This window comes from Schistocerca piceifrons, chromosome 2, assembly GCF_021461385.2.
Source record: "Schistocerca piceifrons isolate TAMUIC-IGC-003096 chromosome 2, iqSchPice1.1, whole genome shotgun sequence".
NCBI classification, from domain to species: Eukaryota; Metazoa; Arthropoda; class Insecta; order Orthoptera; family Acrididae; genus Schistocerca; species Schistocerca piceifrons.
Window position 1 is genome coordinate 35,378,553 of NC_060139.1, and position 19,169 is coordinate 35,397,721.

General features: G+C 41.5%; 1 protein-coding gene across 1 annotated transcript in view; it reads right to left on the reverse strand.

The window, feature by feature from the left end:
• Positions 1-5,478: 5,478 nt before the first annotated feature.
• Positions 5,479-19,169, reverse strand: part of LOC124777569 (ubiquitin carboxyl-terminal hydrolase 22) — a 137,384-nt gene continuing 123,693 nt past the window's right edge. Inside the window, exon 9 of the mRNA XM_047253025.1 lies at positions 5,479-6,339. Coding sequence (XP_047108981.1) covers positions 6,297-6,339 — 43 coding nt within the window. The 3' untranslated portion in view covers positions 5,479-6,296. The remainder of the gene's footprint in view (positions 6,340-19,169) is intronic.

Here is a 19,169-nt window from a genome sequence, read left to right on the forward strand (position 1 = left end):
CCTTTCCCACAACATTTCTGTGTGTTCTTTCCAATTTAAGTTATTTGTAATTCACGGTAAACAGTTGCAGGATAAATATTTATTGAAATCCTTGACCATGGTTTCGGTATATCTAAATATACCCTCATCAGAAGCAAAAATACACCTGAACATGGAGACACCATCATTATCAGAAAAACCTAGCAACATAACTAATGAATGTATATTTAGATATAACAAAAATCTTTATCCTGCAACTGTTTGGCTGTTATCATTTACTGTGAAGATTTTCAACAGTTGCTGCTTCAGTGATGTTTAAAATTTTGTCATTTGTAATTGTAATTCCTAGTTACTCAGTTGAATTTATGGCCTTTCGATTTGTTTGATTTATCATGTAACTGAATAATTAATTAAATAACTAGAAATCACCTAATAAACTATACATATGACATATGGGCACAAAGGGTGAGATGCAAAGAAAATCATGCCGCATTCATGTTTTGTGTAAGTGTGGACAATACATTGATCAGGCACAGTTACATAATTAAAAAGATAGAAAACACTTAATAATTCAATAAATAAAATATACACAAATGTGTCTTTTATGATGAGAGTTTGTGTCCTCTGGTATCAACACCTTGTTTGCAAGATTATGTGAAGTGTTGAACAGTTATTAATTTTTTATTGATTTTTGGAACAGTATCCATTTGTTGTTATAACTTCAATAGTTCTTGAGATATAAATAATATTAACATCTCAATACGTGCACCTCAGTGTCACAGTTACTGTGTTGTGATTGGACGACAAAATTGTGAATTATTGTTTAATTTTAAAGTATTTCTAAGTAGACCCAGTTAAATACACTCCTGGAAATTGAAATAAGAACACCGTGAATTCATTGTCCCAGGAAGGGGAAACTTTATTGACACATTCCTGGGGTCAGATACATCACATGATCACACTGACAGAACCACAGGCACATAGACACAGGCAACAGAGCATGCACAATGTCGGCACTAGTACAGTGTATATCCACCTTTCGCAGCAATGCAGGCTGCTATTCTCCCATGGAGACGATCGTAGAGATGCTGGATGTAGTCCTGTGGAACGGCTTGCCATGCCATTTCCACCTGGCGCCTCAGTTGGACCAGAGTTCGTGCTGGACGTGCAGACCGCGTGAGACGACGCTTCATCCAGTCCCAAACATGCTCAATGGGGGACAGATCCGGAGATCTTGCTGGCCAGGGTAGTTGACTTACACCTTCTAGAGCACGTTGGGTGGCACGGGATACATGCGGACGTGCATTGCCCTGTTGGAACAGCAAGTTCCCTTGCCGGTCTAGGAATGGTAGAACGATGGGTTCGATGACGGTTTGGATGTACCGTGCACTATTCAGTGTCCCCTCGACGATCACCAGTGGTGTACGGCCAGTGTAGGAGATCGCTCCCCACACCATGATGCCGGGTGTTGGCCCTGTGTGCCTCGGTCGTATGCAGTCCTGATTGTGGCGCTCACCTGCACGGCGCCAAACATGCATACGACCATCATTGGCACCAAGGCAGAAGCGACTCTCATTGCTGAAGGCGACACATCTCCATTCGTCCCTCCATTCACGCCTGTCGCGACACCACTGGAGGCGGGCTGCACGATGTTGGGGCGTGAGCGGAAGACGGCCTAACGGTGTGCGGGACCGTAGCCCAGCTTCATGGAGACGGTTGCGAATGGTCCTCACCGATACCCCAGGAGCAACAGTGTCCCTAATTTGCTGGGAAGTGGCGGTGCGGTCCCCTACGGCACTGCGTAGGATCCTACGGTCTTGGCGTGCATCCGTGCGTCGCTGCGGTCCGGTCCCAGGTCGACGGGCACGTGCACCTTCCGCCGACCACTGGCAACAACATTGATGTACTGTGGAGACCTCACACCCCACGGGTTGAGCAATTCGGCGGTACGTCCACCCGGCCTCCCGCATGCCCACTACATGCCCTCGCTCAAAGTCCGTCAACTGCACATACGGTTCACGTCCACGCTGTCGCGGCATGCTACCAGTGTTAAAGACTGCGATGGAGCTCCGTATGCCACGGCAAACTGGCTGACACTGACGGCGGCGGTGCACAAATGCTGCGCAGCTAGCGCCATTCGACGGCCAACACCGCGGTTCCTGGTGTGTCCGCTGTGCCGTGCGTGTGATCATTGCTTGTACAGCCCTCTCGCAGTGTCCGGAGCAAGTATGGTGGGTCTGACACACCGGTGTCAATGTGTTCTTTTTTCCATTTCCAGGAGTGTATATTGTGACTGCTGCCATCTTTGGACTCACCCACATGCTGTCCAGAACAGTTAACCACCTCTTCCACCAATTTCAGAGGCCTGGAAGAACCACTGACTGTAACTGGCTGCTCTGCTTGCCAACAGCCATGTGGCTCACCTTGGCTTCTCAGCAAAGTCAATTTACAACTCCTAGATTCCAAAAACTTTATGTGACTGTATAGCTCACCAGTATATGTGCTATGTTACAACAAGAGGCTCCACAGCAGACAGTTCCTGTATATTCCCATGTTGACACAATTACATACAGTTGGAATGAGCATGGGATCATGTAGATTGGCCTGTGGATCAATGAAAATTTGTCCAATTAAGTCAGTTTCTTGTTTCACAGTGTAAATGATTGTGTCCAGATATGCCATCATCCACAGTGCTTGGATAAACGTTTGGCCCCACATATGCAGGGTAGTGGGGCAGTATTAGGTATGGGGCAACACTCACCTGGCCTACCATCAGACCTGTGGTAGCAATAAGGCACCACGACAGCTGTGGACAGCATACACGTTATTGTGGACCTCATTTGTCCCTTCCTGTTTGATGTCTTCCCTTTCAGAACAAGGCGAGTGAGAGTCATGTTGCAGTGGTTTTAGGAGCATGATAATGAACCCATCATGTTGTGGCTACCAAATTCACCTAATGGAACACTTCTGGGACATTATCAGGTGCCAGGTTCAAATCCTCAAACCTCGAGCCCATAATTTACAGGAATTGTGGGACCTGTGTGTAGACAACTGATGTCACACACCTCTGTAAGCCTATCAAGAACTTGTTGAATTGAGGCCACACATATTCATGGTCATACTGTGTTCCAAGGTTCAGTTTCTGGGACAAAGTAATGTTATGTATCTTTAACAGGCGGTAGCAGAATCATCTCTTTCACTACTCAACCTTGTTAATGACAAGGAAGTAACTTCAACATGCACAATAAAAGATGAGGTATACAAACATAAACCAAGTACCAAGAATACACTTGGAAATGAGATTCAAGTATTGTGTGCAGAAATACCATGGGACACTTTGGTACAATGTGCAGATCCAATGTTGACTTTTGCTCAGAAATGTACTGATGTTGAAGGCCACCATTTTGAACTTGATGCACCTATATATTGAGCTGAAACATTGTGATCACCTGCTTACAAGTATGTTGGTCAGCCTTTGGAACACAGTACAGCAGTGAATATGCAGGGCAAGTTCTTGGTAGGCTTTTTGAAGCACTTGTTTATACATAAATTTTTGTTACATGTGTTCTACGAAAACAGATTTGGTAAGGTTGCCTAAATACTTCAGAAATTGCAACAAGACAAACTTCCTTGAGCATTACTCAACAATAGTTACCTTTAAGTGTAGTTTGTCAGGTATTTATAGCACACATACAGTAAAGTAAAGTAGGTGGAAGAAAAAGAAATACAAAATGGGGAACTGTTCAGTTGTAATCCATTTTATGCTACATGAATGCACATGTGTGCTACAAAAGAAATAATTAGTGTTATTGTATCAAATGTTCTTTGTAAAGGCTAGTGTAAAATATCCAAATTTAAATTTAATATTTTGAGCATCTCTGAAATACCAGTGTTTTCTCAGTTAAGGAGAAAAAGTCTCAATAAAGGAACTACAAGAGAACAATCACAACCATGTCAGTATACGACTGTGTTAAGTCCACATTAGCTTCTTTCTTAAGTATACTGAAATGAACATGTTTCAAATGAGACCTTTTAATGTGATATAATGAAGGCAAAAATGCACAAATCATTACACTTCACAAATGTGTATATACATCTACATTTTGTAGTAAAAATATAGCAAAAATTAAAAATGAGCAATTTCACAGGGAAGCAGTAGAGGAATCACTATGTACATAATCTACCATTAACATTTTCCAGGTCTCTTATTTAAGTGTTTTACAGTCAACTGGGAAAATTTGAATTCAAGAAACATATTGCAAAAAAATAAGCAGTCAAGTGTAAGGATTCACTTATTTAATTAAGTAAATGCTATCAAAATGTTATATGAAAGAGTGTGGCCTGTCTACATTCACCACCATACCTTTGAATGACACAAGAAGTTTCCTGTTACCATTTTCTTTCAATTGACATCAATAAATCATGGTAAAGCCTAACCAAAAATGTTCTTTTACCTTAAAAAATTATATCTCTTATTTTTCAAGTAATGTTTCTTTGCAGGAAGTGACTCAGACCAGAAAGATTAAGAGAAATTACAAACTCACAATGAAATTGCCAAAATATGCAATAGACATTGATCTTGCTCTTTTCTGTGCTCTGAATAGTTATTAACTTTAACATTATGCATGAATTCACACTAGAATTAATGGGTACAAGAATTTACTTGTGCAGTATGAGAATGAATTTACATTTTAAGTCTCACATTTACTTACTAGTAATTTTTCCCATAAATATGATAGTACCACAACTTGCCACTGTTGTAATTACAAAAATTAAGTATTTAATTTGCCATTTTACTCGGAATTTCTAATATATTTCCTCAATTAACAACAACACATTCCTACAAAATTCATTTGTGGCATTATGTTATCTCTCTTAAACCATACACTGTAATTCAGCAGCAAGAGAGAGTTTTGATGATATCTGAGTCACATAACACTTGAAATAACGATTATACCTTATTTTATTTATTCCAAAAATCTACTTTTATGCACCCATATGTACTTCAGGCAGTATGTGGAAATCTTTTGCAAGGAAAGAAAGAAGGGGGGGGGGGATAAATAAGATAGAGGGAGGGGGGATAAATAAAGAGCCTGCCAGCACACATTCAGCTGCATGAACACATAGGCTGTTTGTTATACACGCTAAAACAAAAGTAACAAACACGGTTGAGGCTGTTTCTGCCATTGAGGCAGAAATTAACTCAGAATATAATTTACATTTGAAAAATATAGATTATTACCAACATAATAATTTTATGAATCATAGACAAAAGTCAAGTTTAACTCTGTTGAAAGCTCTGATGTTCACCTGCAGGTGGACAAATCTTCAAATAATCACACTAAAATTCTGTTCATATTAAAGGGACAGTTAAGGACTATTATTGCTAAATAAAGGAAGTACCTGATAATTTTCTGTATCAAATGTTAACAAATGAGTGCAATGAAGATATTATAATAAACCCAGCAAGAAAACTCCCTGCCCCCGTAACAACGTACATGAAAGAGTTAATGTAATACCTGAGCCAGAAAGTGTTTTTTTTTTTTTTCCTCCACCTAAAACACTGAGGACATCCATTTATGTTATAGGGGCACTGGTACACACATGGGACCTTGACTCTCCTCTCTACCTGCTCCCACAACCCCTTGCATAAAATTATACCACACATCCACTTTATCAAGGTAGGGTATACCTTCACTACTCCATTACATACAATAAATAAATGTTCTGATTTATGTTAAATTACACAAATATGGAAGTACATAAACCACAAATTTACAGAATTTTTTTAAGATACTTGTTTCTCATTTTAATACAATGGTACATACAAATGATTTTGTATGTTCTCTCTCTCTCTCTCTCTCTCTCTCTCTTTCTAAAACACACACACACACACACACACACACACACACACACACACACACACACACACACACACACACACAAATACAAATACAGAGAAATGGCAGTTCTGCACCAGGTACGTTAGTGTTTCAAAGTTTCTCATATCTGGGTATATTTTTTAATGCAAAATCACATGACACCTTCTATATGAAGGCAACTGTAAGTACAGGTTCAATATAAAACAACAAAACTTCAAACTTCTGTCCCACGAAATAAAAAATGAAGTATGAGTATCACAATTATCTTCGAACCAAAGTTTACCGAAGTGGTCAACTGTGCACACAGTCTTCTAGTTACACTGTGTATATCATGATCTTTCTCATGAAATGTCTTGCACAACATTAATATCAACTGAAGAATGCACATCTGGTAATAATACTGTAATCAGTGTCGGGCTAATGTATCCCTCACCTTCATTCGTATTCAAGGAACTGTTTGTGATAAAACAGAAGATAACTGCAATAAAAAGGATAAAAAAAGTTGTCAGTACATATAGACAAGAAGCAACATTTGTGGACAAGACATGCAATAAAATCAAAACTTAATGAAGTATATAATTTTTAGCTTTTAAAATTCTATTAGTAACATATGAACTCTAGTTGTACTTTTCACTCAAGCATAAAGCTGAAGGTGAGATCTGTTTTTAAGCAGCATAGTCATGTCATTGTTATGTGATGGTATTTCATATCCTATCCTCCATATCATAGCCAGGAGGGAATTGTTGTGTAGCACACACTGTTAAGAAGTAAAGATAACAACCCACACAGCTGTACAGCTCCACTGTGCCATCTGACTACTTTGTACCATCACAATGTGTGTGCTTGTGCCTGTTTGAAAGTGGACACCTGGATTGTTACTATGTTGCCAGTTCCGTAAATAGCTGTGTAGTCATCTTGGGCTGTCAGCTGTCGAGTCCATATACATACGAGTCTTTGGTACTTTTTAGTATAGATAAATAAAATAATTGTATGACGAATTGATGAAAAAATATTTGTACCTTAATTCTTATATACTGAGAAGAAAGAAAAGCTAAAAACAAAACTAAGAAAAAAACATTTTATAGTGGAGCACAAACATTTAGCGGCACGTGAGGTGTCTTAAACTTCTTGTCATGTACATGAGGTAAAGGTGTCAGGACTATAAGGAGGAAAGCCCCACAGTAAGGGAGATATGGAAGGAAGGTATGGCTTAATGTCTAGCCAATGTCGAAGTCAGGGAGACATGGATTCATTGCTGCACCAGAAATCAAACAGAAATGCTGAAGTCAATTTCACCCGATGAAAATATTCTGTCCACATCCTGTGGGATGCAAAAGGAGAATAATAAATTCTCAGAACAGTGCTTTGCTTTGGTAACAGGAAAGACGCTGAGAGATTTTAAGTAAAAATTGTTGGATATCCATTCCATTCACCACATTTGCTGTCCGCCTCAATAGCTGAATGGTCAGCACGATGGAATGCCACGCAAAGGGGCCCGCGTTCGATTCCCGGCTGGGTTGGAGATTTTCTCTGCGCAAGGGCGTGGGTGTTGTGTTTTCTTTATCATCATATCATGCCCATCAACACGCAAGTTGCTGAAGTAGCGTCAACCCGAAAGACTTGCACCAGGTGACCTGTCTACCCAACAGGAGGCCCTAGCCACACGACATTTCATTTCACCACATTTGCTAAGCTTTGACTTCAAAGGAGGACTACCTCGACAATCTTTTACTGTCAAGCTATGAAATTTTCATTTTGCACCAATTTCTTTTTGTTATTTTATGCAATAAGTACAATGAAGGCAATATAACTCTCTATACCTCACATTACCTAATTTCCTCATCAGGTAGTAACTTTTCATGAGCATCCCTGTTGCCCACCTTTAGTGTTACACCTTGATAGATAGCTGCATGTCTTTAAATTATTTTGACCAGTTACTTTACTCTGACCTGATGGTGATATCAATATTGCTTGAAGAAATTTTGGGCTTGCAACTGGTCATTATCAATTATACTCCACAATATTTTGACTGAGCATCTGCCTGTCATTCTCAGATAGGGCATCGAAGACTGACGAAACGGTAGAAAGGGGAACAAGAGTTAAAATAATATATCCAATCTGATATAAAGTGTCCTGTCGGCTCTACCGAGTACCCATCGTGGTTTCCTTTTTGGCCTCCACTCCATTTGGCAGATGAATCCAGATCGGGAAATGATCACTTTCGTGCAAGACATCGACCCCTTCTCATTGAGCAGCGTGAGCAAGAGCTAGAGAGCAAAGTGAGAGATCAGTGGCAGAGAACAACCCAGTTGCTGTACTGAAATGCATGCATGCTCTATCCCACATTTAGCAAATATGCACGATGACATGAGAAGCTTCTCAATTGCTCTTCTCCTGGGGCAGGTAGTTTCAAAGCCCCAAAGCACATTGTGTGCTTTAAAATCACCATAGAGGATGAAGTGGTGGGGGAGCTGTGTAATAAGTTGTCAGGGCTGCTTCATCGAGGCAGCATGTGAAGGCTGCTTCATTGAGCACAGCATGTGAGCGCAAGTAAAAGGAAGATACTGTCAATGGATGACGTGCATGCACTGTTACAGCAACTGCTTGTAAGTTCGTTGTAAGGGAGAGTGATAGGGCGAAGAGTGGTAGTCAGTACTGATGAAAATACCTAGGCCTCCTCTAGTTCTCTCTCCACTCAGGTCGTCCTTTTGGTGTAGGACATAGCCTCGTACCTCAGAGGTGTATGATTGATGGAAATTAGTCTCTTGGAGACACAGACATAGTGCTCTACCCTGAGATAAGAGACGGAGTCCCACCACGTGCTTCCTGAACCCCTTCAAGTTCCACTGTAGGATGGGAGCCATTTCACTGATGTGGTTTTAATTTAGCCCTGGCTTTGCACCGCAGAGGTCAAGCACTTGTACAGCGAGGGGGAGTGAAGGGGCTGCTTGGATCCGAGGCATCTATGATGTCCTCCTCATCAGTCAGAAAGAATTACATCTAATGGTGCTTGGGACAGCTTTTGACCTTTCCCTGAACCCTGTCAATTCGAGGATGGGGGGAAAGGGGGCATTGAGAGGTACTATACTTGTCGTATGCCTTCTTGACACTCACAACGGAACTGTTGTTGGTCTTGTCTGCTTTGACTGCTTTACTCTTACTCGCCTCGCCTTGCCTTGGCATGCGCACACACACACACACACACACACACACACACACACACACACACACACACACACACATACAGGTGCTGGCAGTAGGTGGTTGTATATTGGACGATGTCTGTGTCGAATCATCGACCTTAGGGACAGATTTCTGCACCATGGAAGCATAAGACGTGGTTAAGACGGGAGGTTTCGTCAGCTTATATCCCTTTTTTGCTTCAGCATAGGCATCCGCTTGGTGACTCTGAGTTCCTGAATTTTCTGTTCCTCTGCAAAAACAGGGCAGTTTTGGCTCCAGACTGGGTGGTTCCCAGAGCAGTTAATGCAGACTGCTGGATATAGACAGTCAATCCCAGCTTCAAGGGCTGTTTTGCACATTTCCCACAGGTCACTTCACCCCCCCCCCCCCCCCCCCCTCGCAGCTCAGCACTGTGTGACCAAAATGCTGGCATTTGTAGCATCATATAGGGTTAGGTACATAAGGCCTAACCCTAAGTTGGAGGAAACCTGCCATGATGTGGTCAGGCAGTGTTGGAAAGCTGAAGGTCACAATGAAGGTAGCGGTCTTCTCAATTTCCCCATTATTCCCACCTTATTTTTTGCTCTACATCCACTTTCCTCTGCAATGCCTATTCCTTTTTAAATTTGAGTTTTTTAAGTTTTTTGATGTCCATAATGTCATGGCATGTGACCACATCCTTGCTAAAGATAAGGGAGTTATGCAGTTCAACACTTACATCATATTCACGCAATTTTTTGGACTTCGTAAATAGTTCCATCTGCTTTGCCCTGTTAGTCTAGACCAGTAGGGAACCAGTCCTCAGCCACTTTATAGACTTTAGGCTTCCAGCAAGTCCTTTATGGACGTAGAAGGGGGACACTTTTTCATATGTTCCCTCTTTCCTCTTAATCACTAAAAACACATTTTAATTTACGACTCCTTGAGCCCTGTTACTAGAAGGCAAGTGATTCAGATTATCAGGAGAGCTAGCCCTCCACATTCATTTGGAGGATTGGGTGTGGGTACTCTCAGGTAGTACACCCTTCCCACTGGGAGGAGATGAAGATTGCAAGGGTTCCAACTTGATCCCATGAGCAGCTAGGGATTAAGGGTCACTCAGACAGAGCCCCGTGTGCCTCAGCAAGCCTTATACAAATTAGGTGCGGCAGGTTTCCCAGAGGTTGCCCACTAACAACTGTTCCACCTCAACAACCATGCATCTCATCAGCAAGCAGCACACCTTGTGATTGACGTTTTTTTTTATTAGAAGTTTGTTCCATCCTCGTGATGCGGGTGGTCAAGCCAAGGTTCCTGTTCGCTGGCAGTGCTTACCAGTCCCCGGCTAGGGAACCCTGGGCTCACCAAGCCTGTACTCAGCAAATGAATGTTGAGCCCCTCAGGGCCAAACCATCCGGAAAGGCAGACAATAGTCTCTCTCTATTTCCAAAGTGAACCAGATGTTCTTACGAGTGGAACTGATGTAAAATAAAAAATCCATTAATTTATCTTTTACATGAGGCTACACTGTGAACATATCATCCATATAACTTCATATTACAGTTGGTTTAAGGGCCACTGATTAGAGTGCTCGTAGCTTTCTGTCCAAGAGCCTCGTACTGCTGTGATCACTGAAGGACAATTTGTAATAGCAGTAGGCTGGAATTTACAAAATACTTTGCCAGTACGGTATGGCTTTTACAAGTCAGATCATGTACACTATGAAAGTATCCCACACTGAATATCAGAACTGCACATGCCTTTCACAACCGAGCATGTCTGCCATTGTCCGACATTGTACCTGCACCAGAAATTCAATGGATAGTTACTGCTCACCATATAGCTGAGACGCTGAGTCGCAGACGGTGTAGTGCACCTGGGAGTGTGCAGGGACGAGGTGGAGAGCGGGGCAGGTAAGTGCAATTGGGAGATTAGACACAGGTTGGGACGGGGTTAGTGGTAAAGTAGAGAAGTAAAAATGCTGGGTGTGTTGGTGGAATACAAGGCTGTGTAGTGCTGGAACGGGAACAGGGAAGGGGCTAGATGAGTGAGAACAATGACTAACAAAGTTTGAGGCCAGGAGGGTCATGGGAACGTAGAATATATTGCAGGGAGAGTTTCCACCTGCGCAATTCAGAATTCCATCTTGTTCCTGCCTGTTCTCCAGCAGCACTTCACTGTTCCCTACCCCCACCCTGTTATCAACTCCCCCTCCCCACCCCAGCCTCCTCATTTCTCCCACCCAGTTGCCTCTCCCGTCATGCATTACTGCTGCTGCTGCTTCTAGGGTAGCCTGGCTTCTGCTGTCAGACTGTGGTAACGTTTGTGTGTGTGTGTGTGTGTGTGTGTGTGTGTGTGTGTGTGTGTGTGTGTGTGTGTTTTTTTTTTTTTTTTTTTTTTTTTTTACAAATGCCTTGTTGGATGAAAGCTTATTTTGTGACAGTCTTTCTGTTGTTTCTATCTGCGACTCAGCATCCCTGCTATATGGTGAGTAGCAACTATCCTTTTCATAATTCTGTTACATTCCATCCTGGCTTTTCCACTGTTAGAAATTCAATGGAGTGTGATGAATTAATAATTTTAGCCGCAGCAACATCTTTTTAGGAAAGTATTATTAAATAATTCATGGAAAGTCATACGATGGAAAATCTGATGAACTGTGACAGCAGATATCAGTTTCACTATTTATTTATTTATTTATTTGCTATTTGCTTTTAGCCTTTTATCTACATAAAAGAACAGACTGAATGTTACACATGAATTCCCTTAATAAAGCACATAACATTTTAACACGATTTTGAAAGTGTTAGTAATAACTAAGCATTATGCTATTTAAGAGGATGGAGGGGGGGGGGATCTACAAAGAATAACTACATTAAAACAAAAAGTTAATAATAACTAAAAAAGGACTGAATAGTACTATATGACCATCAGCTGCATAGATATCTGTTCACCTGGAATATAGAAGGCACACACTACTTTTCTATTACACTATGCGGCGCTTGGTAGGTCACAAATTTTGTAATTTATAATTCTGGACTACACTACTACAGTGCTATACCACAACACTGTACTACACAGCATTACACTTCACTATTGTACTTAGTATTAGAACTAAACTGGATGTCTCATTTGTCAGGATGGTTAGCCCTTGGTGCACTGAGGTGCAACTCCGGATTCATAGGCACTGTGTTGTCGTGCCACCCAATGTGTTGAGATTGGGAGGTGGCTGTCAGGGTCTTAGGACGTCCTTCCTGATCCACCCCGACGCTCGTCACCTCACTGCTCCCAGAAGGTGGTTGTCGGTGGTTGTTATCACGATCAATGTAAGGCCTCTTCATGGTTGTCTCTAAGGCATGTAGGCTTGCAGTTCATAAGCTGATATCTTAGCTGTGAGTGAGTTCAGCTTAAGCTACTGTTTCTCATTCCTTATTATATTACAGACTGTTGCATATCCAAATGTGTTCCTGGTCCTGGTCCGTAATATCTCATCTGATGTCACACTCCCAGACAATGTGATGCAGGGTACTGATCTCTTCACATTCACAAGTGCCTGTAGTGTGCTGTCCTATTTTTATATGTAGCTGGGACATGGACCATGACCCGACAGTTAGTGTATAGCTCCCTTGGTCACAAGGAAGTACGTTGCCCTTGTTCCTTCTTTTATGTTGGGAAGGAACTCCTCCCTGTTTCTGCTCTGTCCAACCAGACTTCTTGCCATTCTTTATCAAAGCATGCTTTTATTTCCTTCTTTGATGTGTCTCTTGTGCCCAGTATCTCCTTTACCTTATCATATTCACACTTTTTGAGCCAATATTGTGCACCTCTCTTTCTTACTACTAGGTCTAGAAGTAGCAAGCCAAAATCACCATCAACGCCTCAGTCGCTGTTGTTCTATACATGCCTGTCAGGCACAGAGGTACACTCTCTGCTTGTCGAAAGCCTGCGCTCTCCTTATGTTCCTGGCTCTATGAGCCCAAACGCTCAACCCATAGCCCACAATAGCTAGTAAGATTGAGTTGTGGTACAGTCTTACTGCACTTAGTGGCAGCTGAAAACTTCTTTGGCTAATTGTGCTATTTTATTAAGATTTTAATGCCTTTCTAGCAGATGATTTCTACATGTGCATGGAAGATTTGCTTTTCGTTGATGTAAATTCCTAGGTACCAATATGCTTCTTTTCTTATTGCAGGTTGGTCATTTGTTCTGATTGTGGGGTTTCTCATTCTTGATCAAGTTTATTTTAGTAACAGATAGACTGTTTCGTAATTTCCTATCATCAGTTTGTTTTCTACGCACCAATTGCTTAGTCTTTCAAGAACTACCCTACTGTTTAGCCCTTGTGGTAGCAGATACTATAATTAACAGAACATCTGCATAGGCAATGCAGCCTCTAGTGTTTGTTATAATGTAAAGCTGGTTCAGTAATAGTTCTACGCCAACATCCTAGAACTCTGGACCACAATCAGTGCCCTGTGGGCAGCCTTTTCTTTGCAGGACATTCTAATTGCACCTGCCTGTCTGTGCAATAATCTCAGACTTTTGTAGACACACCTTGGGCAGTCCATCTGTTTCAGCAATATCAATCATTATGGCTATAACATACGTATCATGTGGGACATTCACGATATTATCTGATTTATTGCATCCTCAGTGGACTTCCCTTTCTTGAAATCATACTGCAGGGAACCTGTTAACTGTCTGTGGTCCCTCAGGCAGAGGCATAGAAGCTTTTCCTGTACTTTGGCCATAGCATTTACCAAGCAAACTGGCCGGTAAGATTTCGGTTCTCTTGGATCTTTGTCTTCCCCTTTGTTTACTGTGATGATATTTGTGATTTTCCACATTCTGGACACCTGACCCTGCAAAAGACATTCATTTAATAACACAGTTATATAGGGCACAATTTGGTCCACCAACTGATGCAATACTTCTGCTAGTATTCTGTCAGGTCTTGGTACTTTCCCCTTCTTTAACTACATTATTGCTGGACTCACTTTCTCTTGGCAAATGGAATAACAATACTGTTATTCACAGTGAAGGTGCTGATGTAACTCTGTGTCTTCCATCATTGTATCGTCCGGCAACAAAGTTCTGAGTAGGTACAAGACTGACGTTTCCCAGTCTCTCATCATCGTGCCGTCAGATCTTCTCAAGCTTGATAACACAGGGGGTGACTGAACCTTATTTGTTGTTAGTTTGTATGGAAAACCCCAATCATATGTTACCATTTGGTCCTTAATGTACACCTCCAAATTTTCTACTCTTGTTTGGTGTAGTACACTGAAGCACCAAAGAAACTGGTACAGGCAAGGGTATTCAAATATGGAGATATGTAACCAGCAGAATAAGACAACAAGTATCTGGTGCAGTTGTTAGAATGGTTACTGCTGCTACGATGACAGGGTATCAAGATTTAAAGCCAGTTTGGACATTGAACAACAACTTTCACAACGTTAACAGTTATTTGTGACAGAGTTACATGCAATATTTCGGTTTTACTATACATTAAATTAAGCCCTCACATTACAGACATAAATATATGTACAAGAACGATTGTATACTGTCACAAACATTCCACGGACGCTTTTTGCGGAAAGTTCTAGCAAGACATACTGTAGACATAGTGGAAGTTTCATAATTCACCAATTTTAAATTGAAAATTAATAAAAATATTAACAACAAGCATAACTAGACTTAAGTGCCATTTTTTACTTGGTCTCCAACTATCAAGTAGTAATGAAAAAAAAAAAAAAAAAAAAGAAAAAAGAAAACCAAATTAATGCCTGGAGGCCACCGATGTCAACTATGTTACTGTACTGGAAACATTACACAAAGATAGCATTTTAAGTGAGTTTGAATGTGGTGTTATAGTCAGCGCACGAGCAATGGGACTCAGTATCTCCGAGGTAGTGATGAAGTGAGGATTTTCCTGTATGGCCATTTCACGAGTGTACCGCAAATGTCACGAGTCTAGTAAAACATCAAATCTGCAACATCACTGCGGCCAGAAAAAGATCCTGCAAGAATCGGACCAACAACGACAGAAGAGTATCATTCAATGTGACAGGTGCAACCCTTCTGCAAGCTGCTGCAGATTTCAATGCTGGGCCATCAACAAGTGTCGGCATGTGAACCATTCAACGAAACGCCATCGATGTGGGCTACTGGAGCTAAAGGCCCACTCGTGTACCTTTGATGACTGCATGATACAAAGCTTTACACCTCACTTGGACCAGTCAACACTGACACCGGACTGTTGATGACTGGAAACATGTTGCCTGGTCGGACGAGACTCATTTCAAATTGTATCAAGTGGATGGACTTGTGTGGGTATGGAGACAACGTCATAAATCCACGGACCCTGCATGTTAGCAGGGAACTGTTCGAGCCAGTGGAGGCCCTGTAATGGTGTGGGACATGTGCAGTTGGAGTGATATGGGACCCCTGATATGTGTAGATATGACTCTGACAGGTGACATGACTGTAAGCGTCCTGTCTTGATCACCATTTATGACCATTGTGCATTCCGATGGACTTGGGCAATTCCAGCAGGACAATGCGACACCCCACATGTTCAGAATTGCTACGGATTGGCTCCAGGAACTCTTCCGATTTTAAACACTTCCGCTGACCACCAAACCCCCCAGACACGAACATTGTTGAACATTTATGGGATGCCTTGCAAAGTGCTGTTCAGAAGAGATCTTCACCCCCTTGTACTCTTATGGATTTATGGACAACCCTCTTATGGATTTATGGACAACCCTGCAGGATTCATGGAGTCAGTTCCCTCCAGCACTACTTCAGACATTAGTCGAGTCTATGCCATGTCGTGTTGTGGCACTTCTGCGTGCTCGCGGTGGCCGTACTTGATATTAGGCAGGTGTACCAGTCTCTCTGGCTCTTCAATGTAATTCCTTATATTGTTGTTTGTCTGTTTGATAGAAAATCAACCTTTCTTGTTGCTCTTTTTCCCCTGAAGATCTTTGGAAGTAATTCTCTCCTGCCTAGTTTTCGACTTAAGGACTGTAGGGTGAGACTCCCGGGAATTTTCAACACTTTTGTCTTCCTAATAAATGTTGGGAGTGCCCTGTCTTGCACCCTCCAGTGCTAGCTCCAATTTGTGTGCTTTGGCATCAACATTAAATCTGCTTCCTTGCAGTGGCTGTATCTTGAATTCTGCATTTAAAAATTCCCAATTTGCTCTGCAATGATTGTATAGTCACCCGGAATAAATGTTTGTGTCTCAGTCACTATCTGCATTTGTAATTGTGAAGTAAATGACATTATTGTCACCACAGACCTTCCAGTTCGCAACATGGTCACTGACTTACCAGATGATAATACATGGGATCTCACAATCCACATGATCTGCTCTGATCATAGGCTGCAGAGTGCACTGATGTCTGTGATAATGCTGAAAACAGCTGGGTTCTGCAGAGACACTAGCAAGGGCACTGCCAGCACGTAGTGTTGTCAGTCTATCACCGAGTTCTTGAAGTATGCACGGAGTACACTCAGTGGTCTATATATTGTGGAACAGAGGACGTCTGTCAGTCTTTCATGGCTCACCTGAGGATGACTAGCAGATGCCCAGTCGACATACCATCTACTGTGATTGATGATTGCTGGATGCAAGTATGAAATTTCTTAGAATATTCAATGCGCACGCAAACTTTTAAAATTCATGTCAATGCTAACAGCAGTAGAAGATCTGAAACAGCATGCGCTAGTATCCTATACATTGTCTCTTGCTCATAGTAATGTAATAGATCAAGATTCACGATATTAGTATGTGATATATGTCCTTAGGCAAAATCAAACAATGGAAATCACACGATAGTGAAATGACAATATTACTACTCACTATATGGTGGAGATGTTGAGTCGCAGACAAGCACACCAAAAGGACTGCTAAACAATTAGCAGTCTTTTTTGTGTGCCTCTCTGCAAATCATCTCCATTATATGGTCAGTGGCAATCTATCTTTTTCATAATACTAGTGTATGTCCTTAGTATACATCATGATACGCTGTACTTCTCAACTTACACAAGTCAGTGTGCAATGGAAGTGGGAATAATAGTTTATTTACAGAATAAAATATGTTAACAGAAATTTCATAAGATGAGGTAACAATCTGATCATCATGTAAACGTATGTTACTTTTAATAGTATTCAGCACAGAATGGAGCACCTTTCTTTGTATAAAACAATCAAGATTTCAGATGTAGTTAGTAATATTGTACAAAGTGGGAATGGTAATTTGTTTTAGATGAAACCTTACATATTTGTAGAGTAACTGTTAAAGGAACTTATGTCTCAAAATTTATCATAGAAATACATTTTGCTTTAGAAGACGATTTACTTAAAATCTCTTATTCATTTTGAGTGTGTTGTCACATTTAAATCAATTTTAACAAATTTGTTTTTATTGTGAGTTACAAAAACAACTGAATCATAACAATAAAAAAAATAATTACACATTGTCATTAATGTACAGGGCTATTACAAATGATTGAAGCGATTTCATAAATTCACTGTAGCTCCACTCATTGACACACGGTCAACTACACACTACAGATACGTAGAAAAACTCATAAAGTTTTGTTCGGCTGAAGCCGCACTTCAGGTTTCTGCCGCCAGAGCACTCGAGAGCGCAGTGAGACAAAATGGCGACAGAAGACGAGAAAGCGTATGTCGTGCTTGAAATGCACTCACACCAGTCAGTCATAACAGTGCAACGACACTTCAGGACGAAGTTCAACAAAGATCCACCAACTGCTAACTCCATTCGGCGATGGTATGCACAGTTTAAAGCTGCTGGATGCCTCTGTAAGGGGAAATCAACGGGTCGGCCTGCAGTGAGCGAAGAAACGGTTGAACGCGCACGGGCAAGTTTCACACGTAGCCCGCGGAAGTTGACGAATAAAGCAAGCAGGGAGCTAAACGTACCACAGCCGACGGTTTGGAAAATCTTACGGAAAAGGCTAAAGCAGAAGCCTTACCGTTTACAATTGCTACAAGCCCTGACACCCGATGACAAAGTCAAACGCTTTGAATTTTCGGCGCGGTTGCAACAGCTCATGGAAGAGGATGCGTTCAGTGCGAAACTTGTTTTCAGTGATGAAGCAACATTTTTTCTTAATGGTGAAGTGAACAGACACAATGTGCGAATCTGAGCGGTAGAGAATCCTCACGCATTCGTGCAGAAAATTCGCAATTCACCAAAAGTTAACGTGTTTTGTGCAATCTCACGGTTTAAAGTTTACGGCCCCTTTTTCTTCTGCGAAAAAAACGTTACAGGACACGTGTATCTGGACATGCTGGAAAATTGGCTCATGCCACAACTGGAGACCGACAGCGCCGACTTCATCTTTCAACAGGATGGTGCTCCACCGCACTTCCATCGTGATGTTCGGCATTTCTTAAACAGGAGATTGGAAAACCGATGGATCGGTCGTGGTGGAGATCATGATCAGCAATTCACGTCATGGCCTCCATGCTCTCCCGACTTAACCCCATGCGATTTCTTTCTGTGGGGTTATGTGAAAGATTCAGTGTTTAAACCTCCTCTACCACGAAATGCCAGAACTGCGAGCTCGCGTCAACAATGCTTTCGAACTCATTGATGGGGACATGCTGCGCCGAGTGTGGGAGGAACTTGATTATCGGCTTGATGTCTGCCGAATCACTAAAGGGGCACATATCGAACATTTGTGAATGCCTAAAAAAACTTTTTGAGTTTTTGTACGTGTGTGCAAAGCATTGCGGAAATATCTCAAATAATAAAGTTATTGTAGAGCTGTGAAATCGCTTCAATCATTTGTAATAACCCTGTATATGCTAGGCCAAAAGGTAGGGCAAGTTAGTTCAGGCCTGTGTAATTCAGTGCAGTTGTAAGTTGTAATATGCAAGTTGTTGGAAGTGAAAATTGTTAATAAAATAAGAAATCATGAAAAGTGGATGTCGAAATTTATTTTAAAAGTACCACTCTGTTCAATATTATGTATATAATTAAAAAATGGAAAATCCAGGACTATCACTGTAAAACAGAATGAATAGATGTTTCAGTCAACAGCCATGGACTGCAATGAGTTATTCAACTTAAGAATTTGAGAACTTATGTTACGTATCTCGCCTCA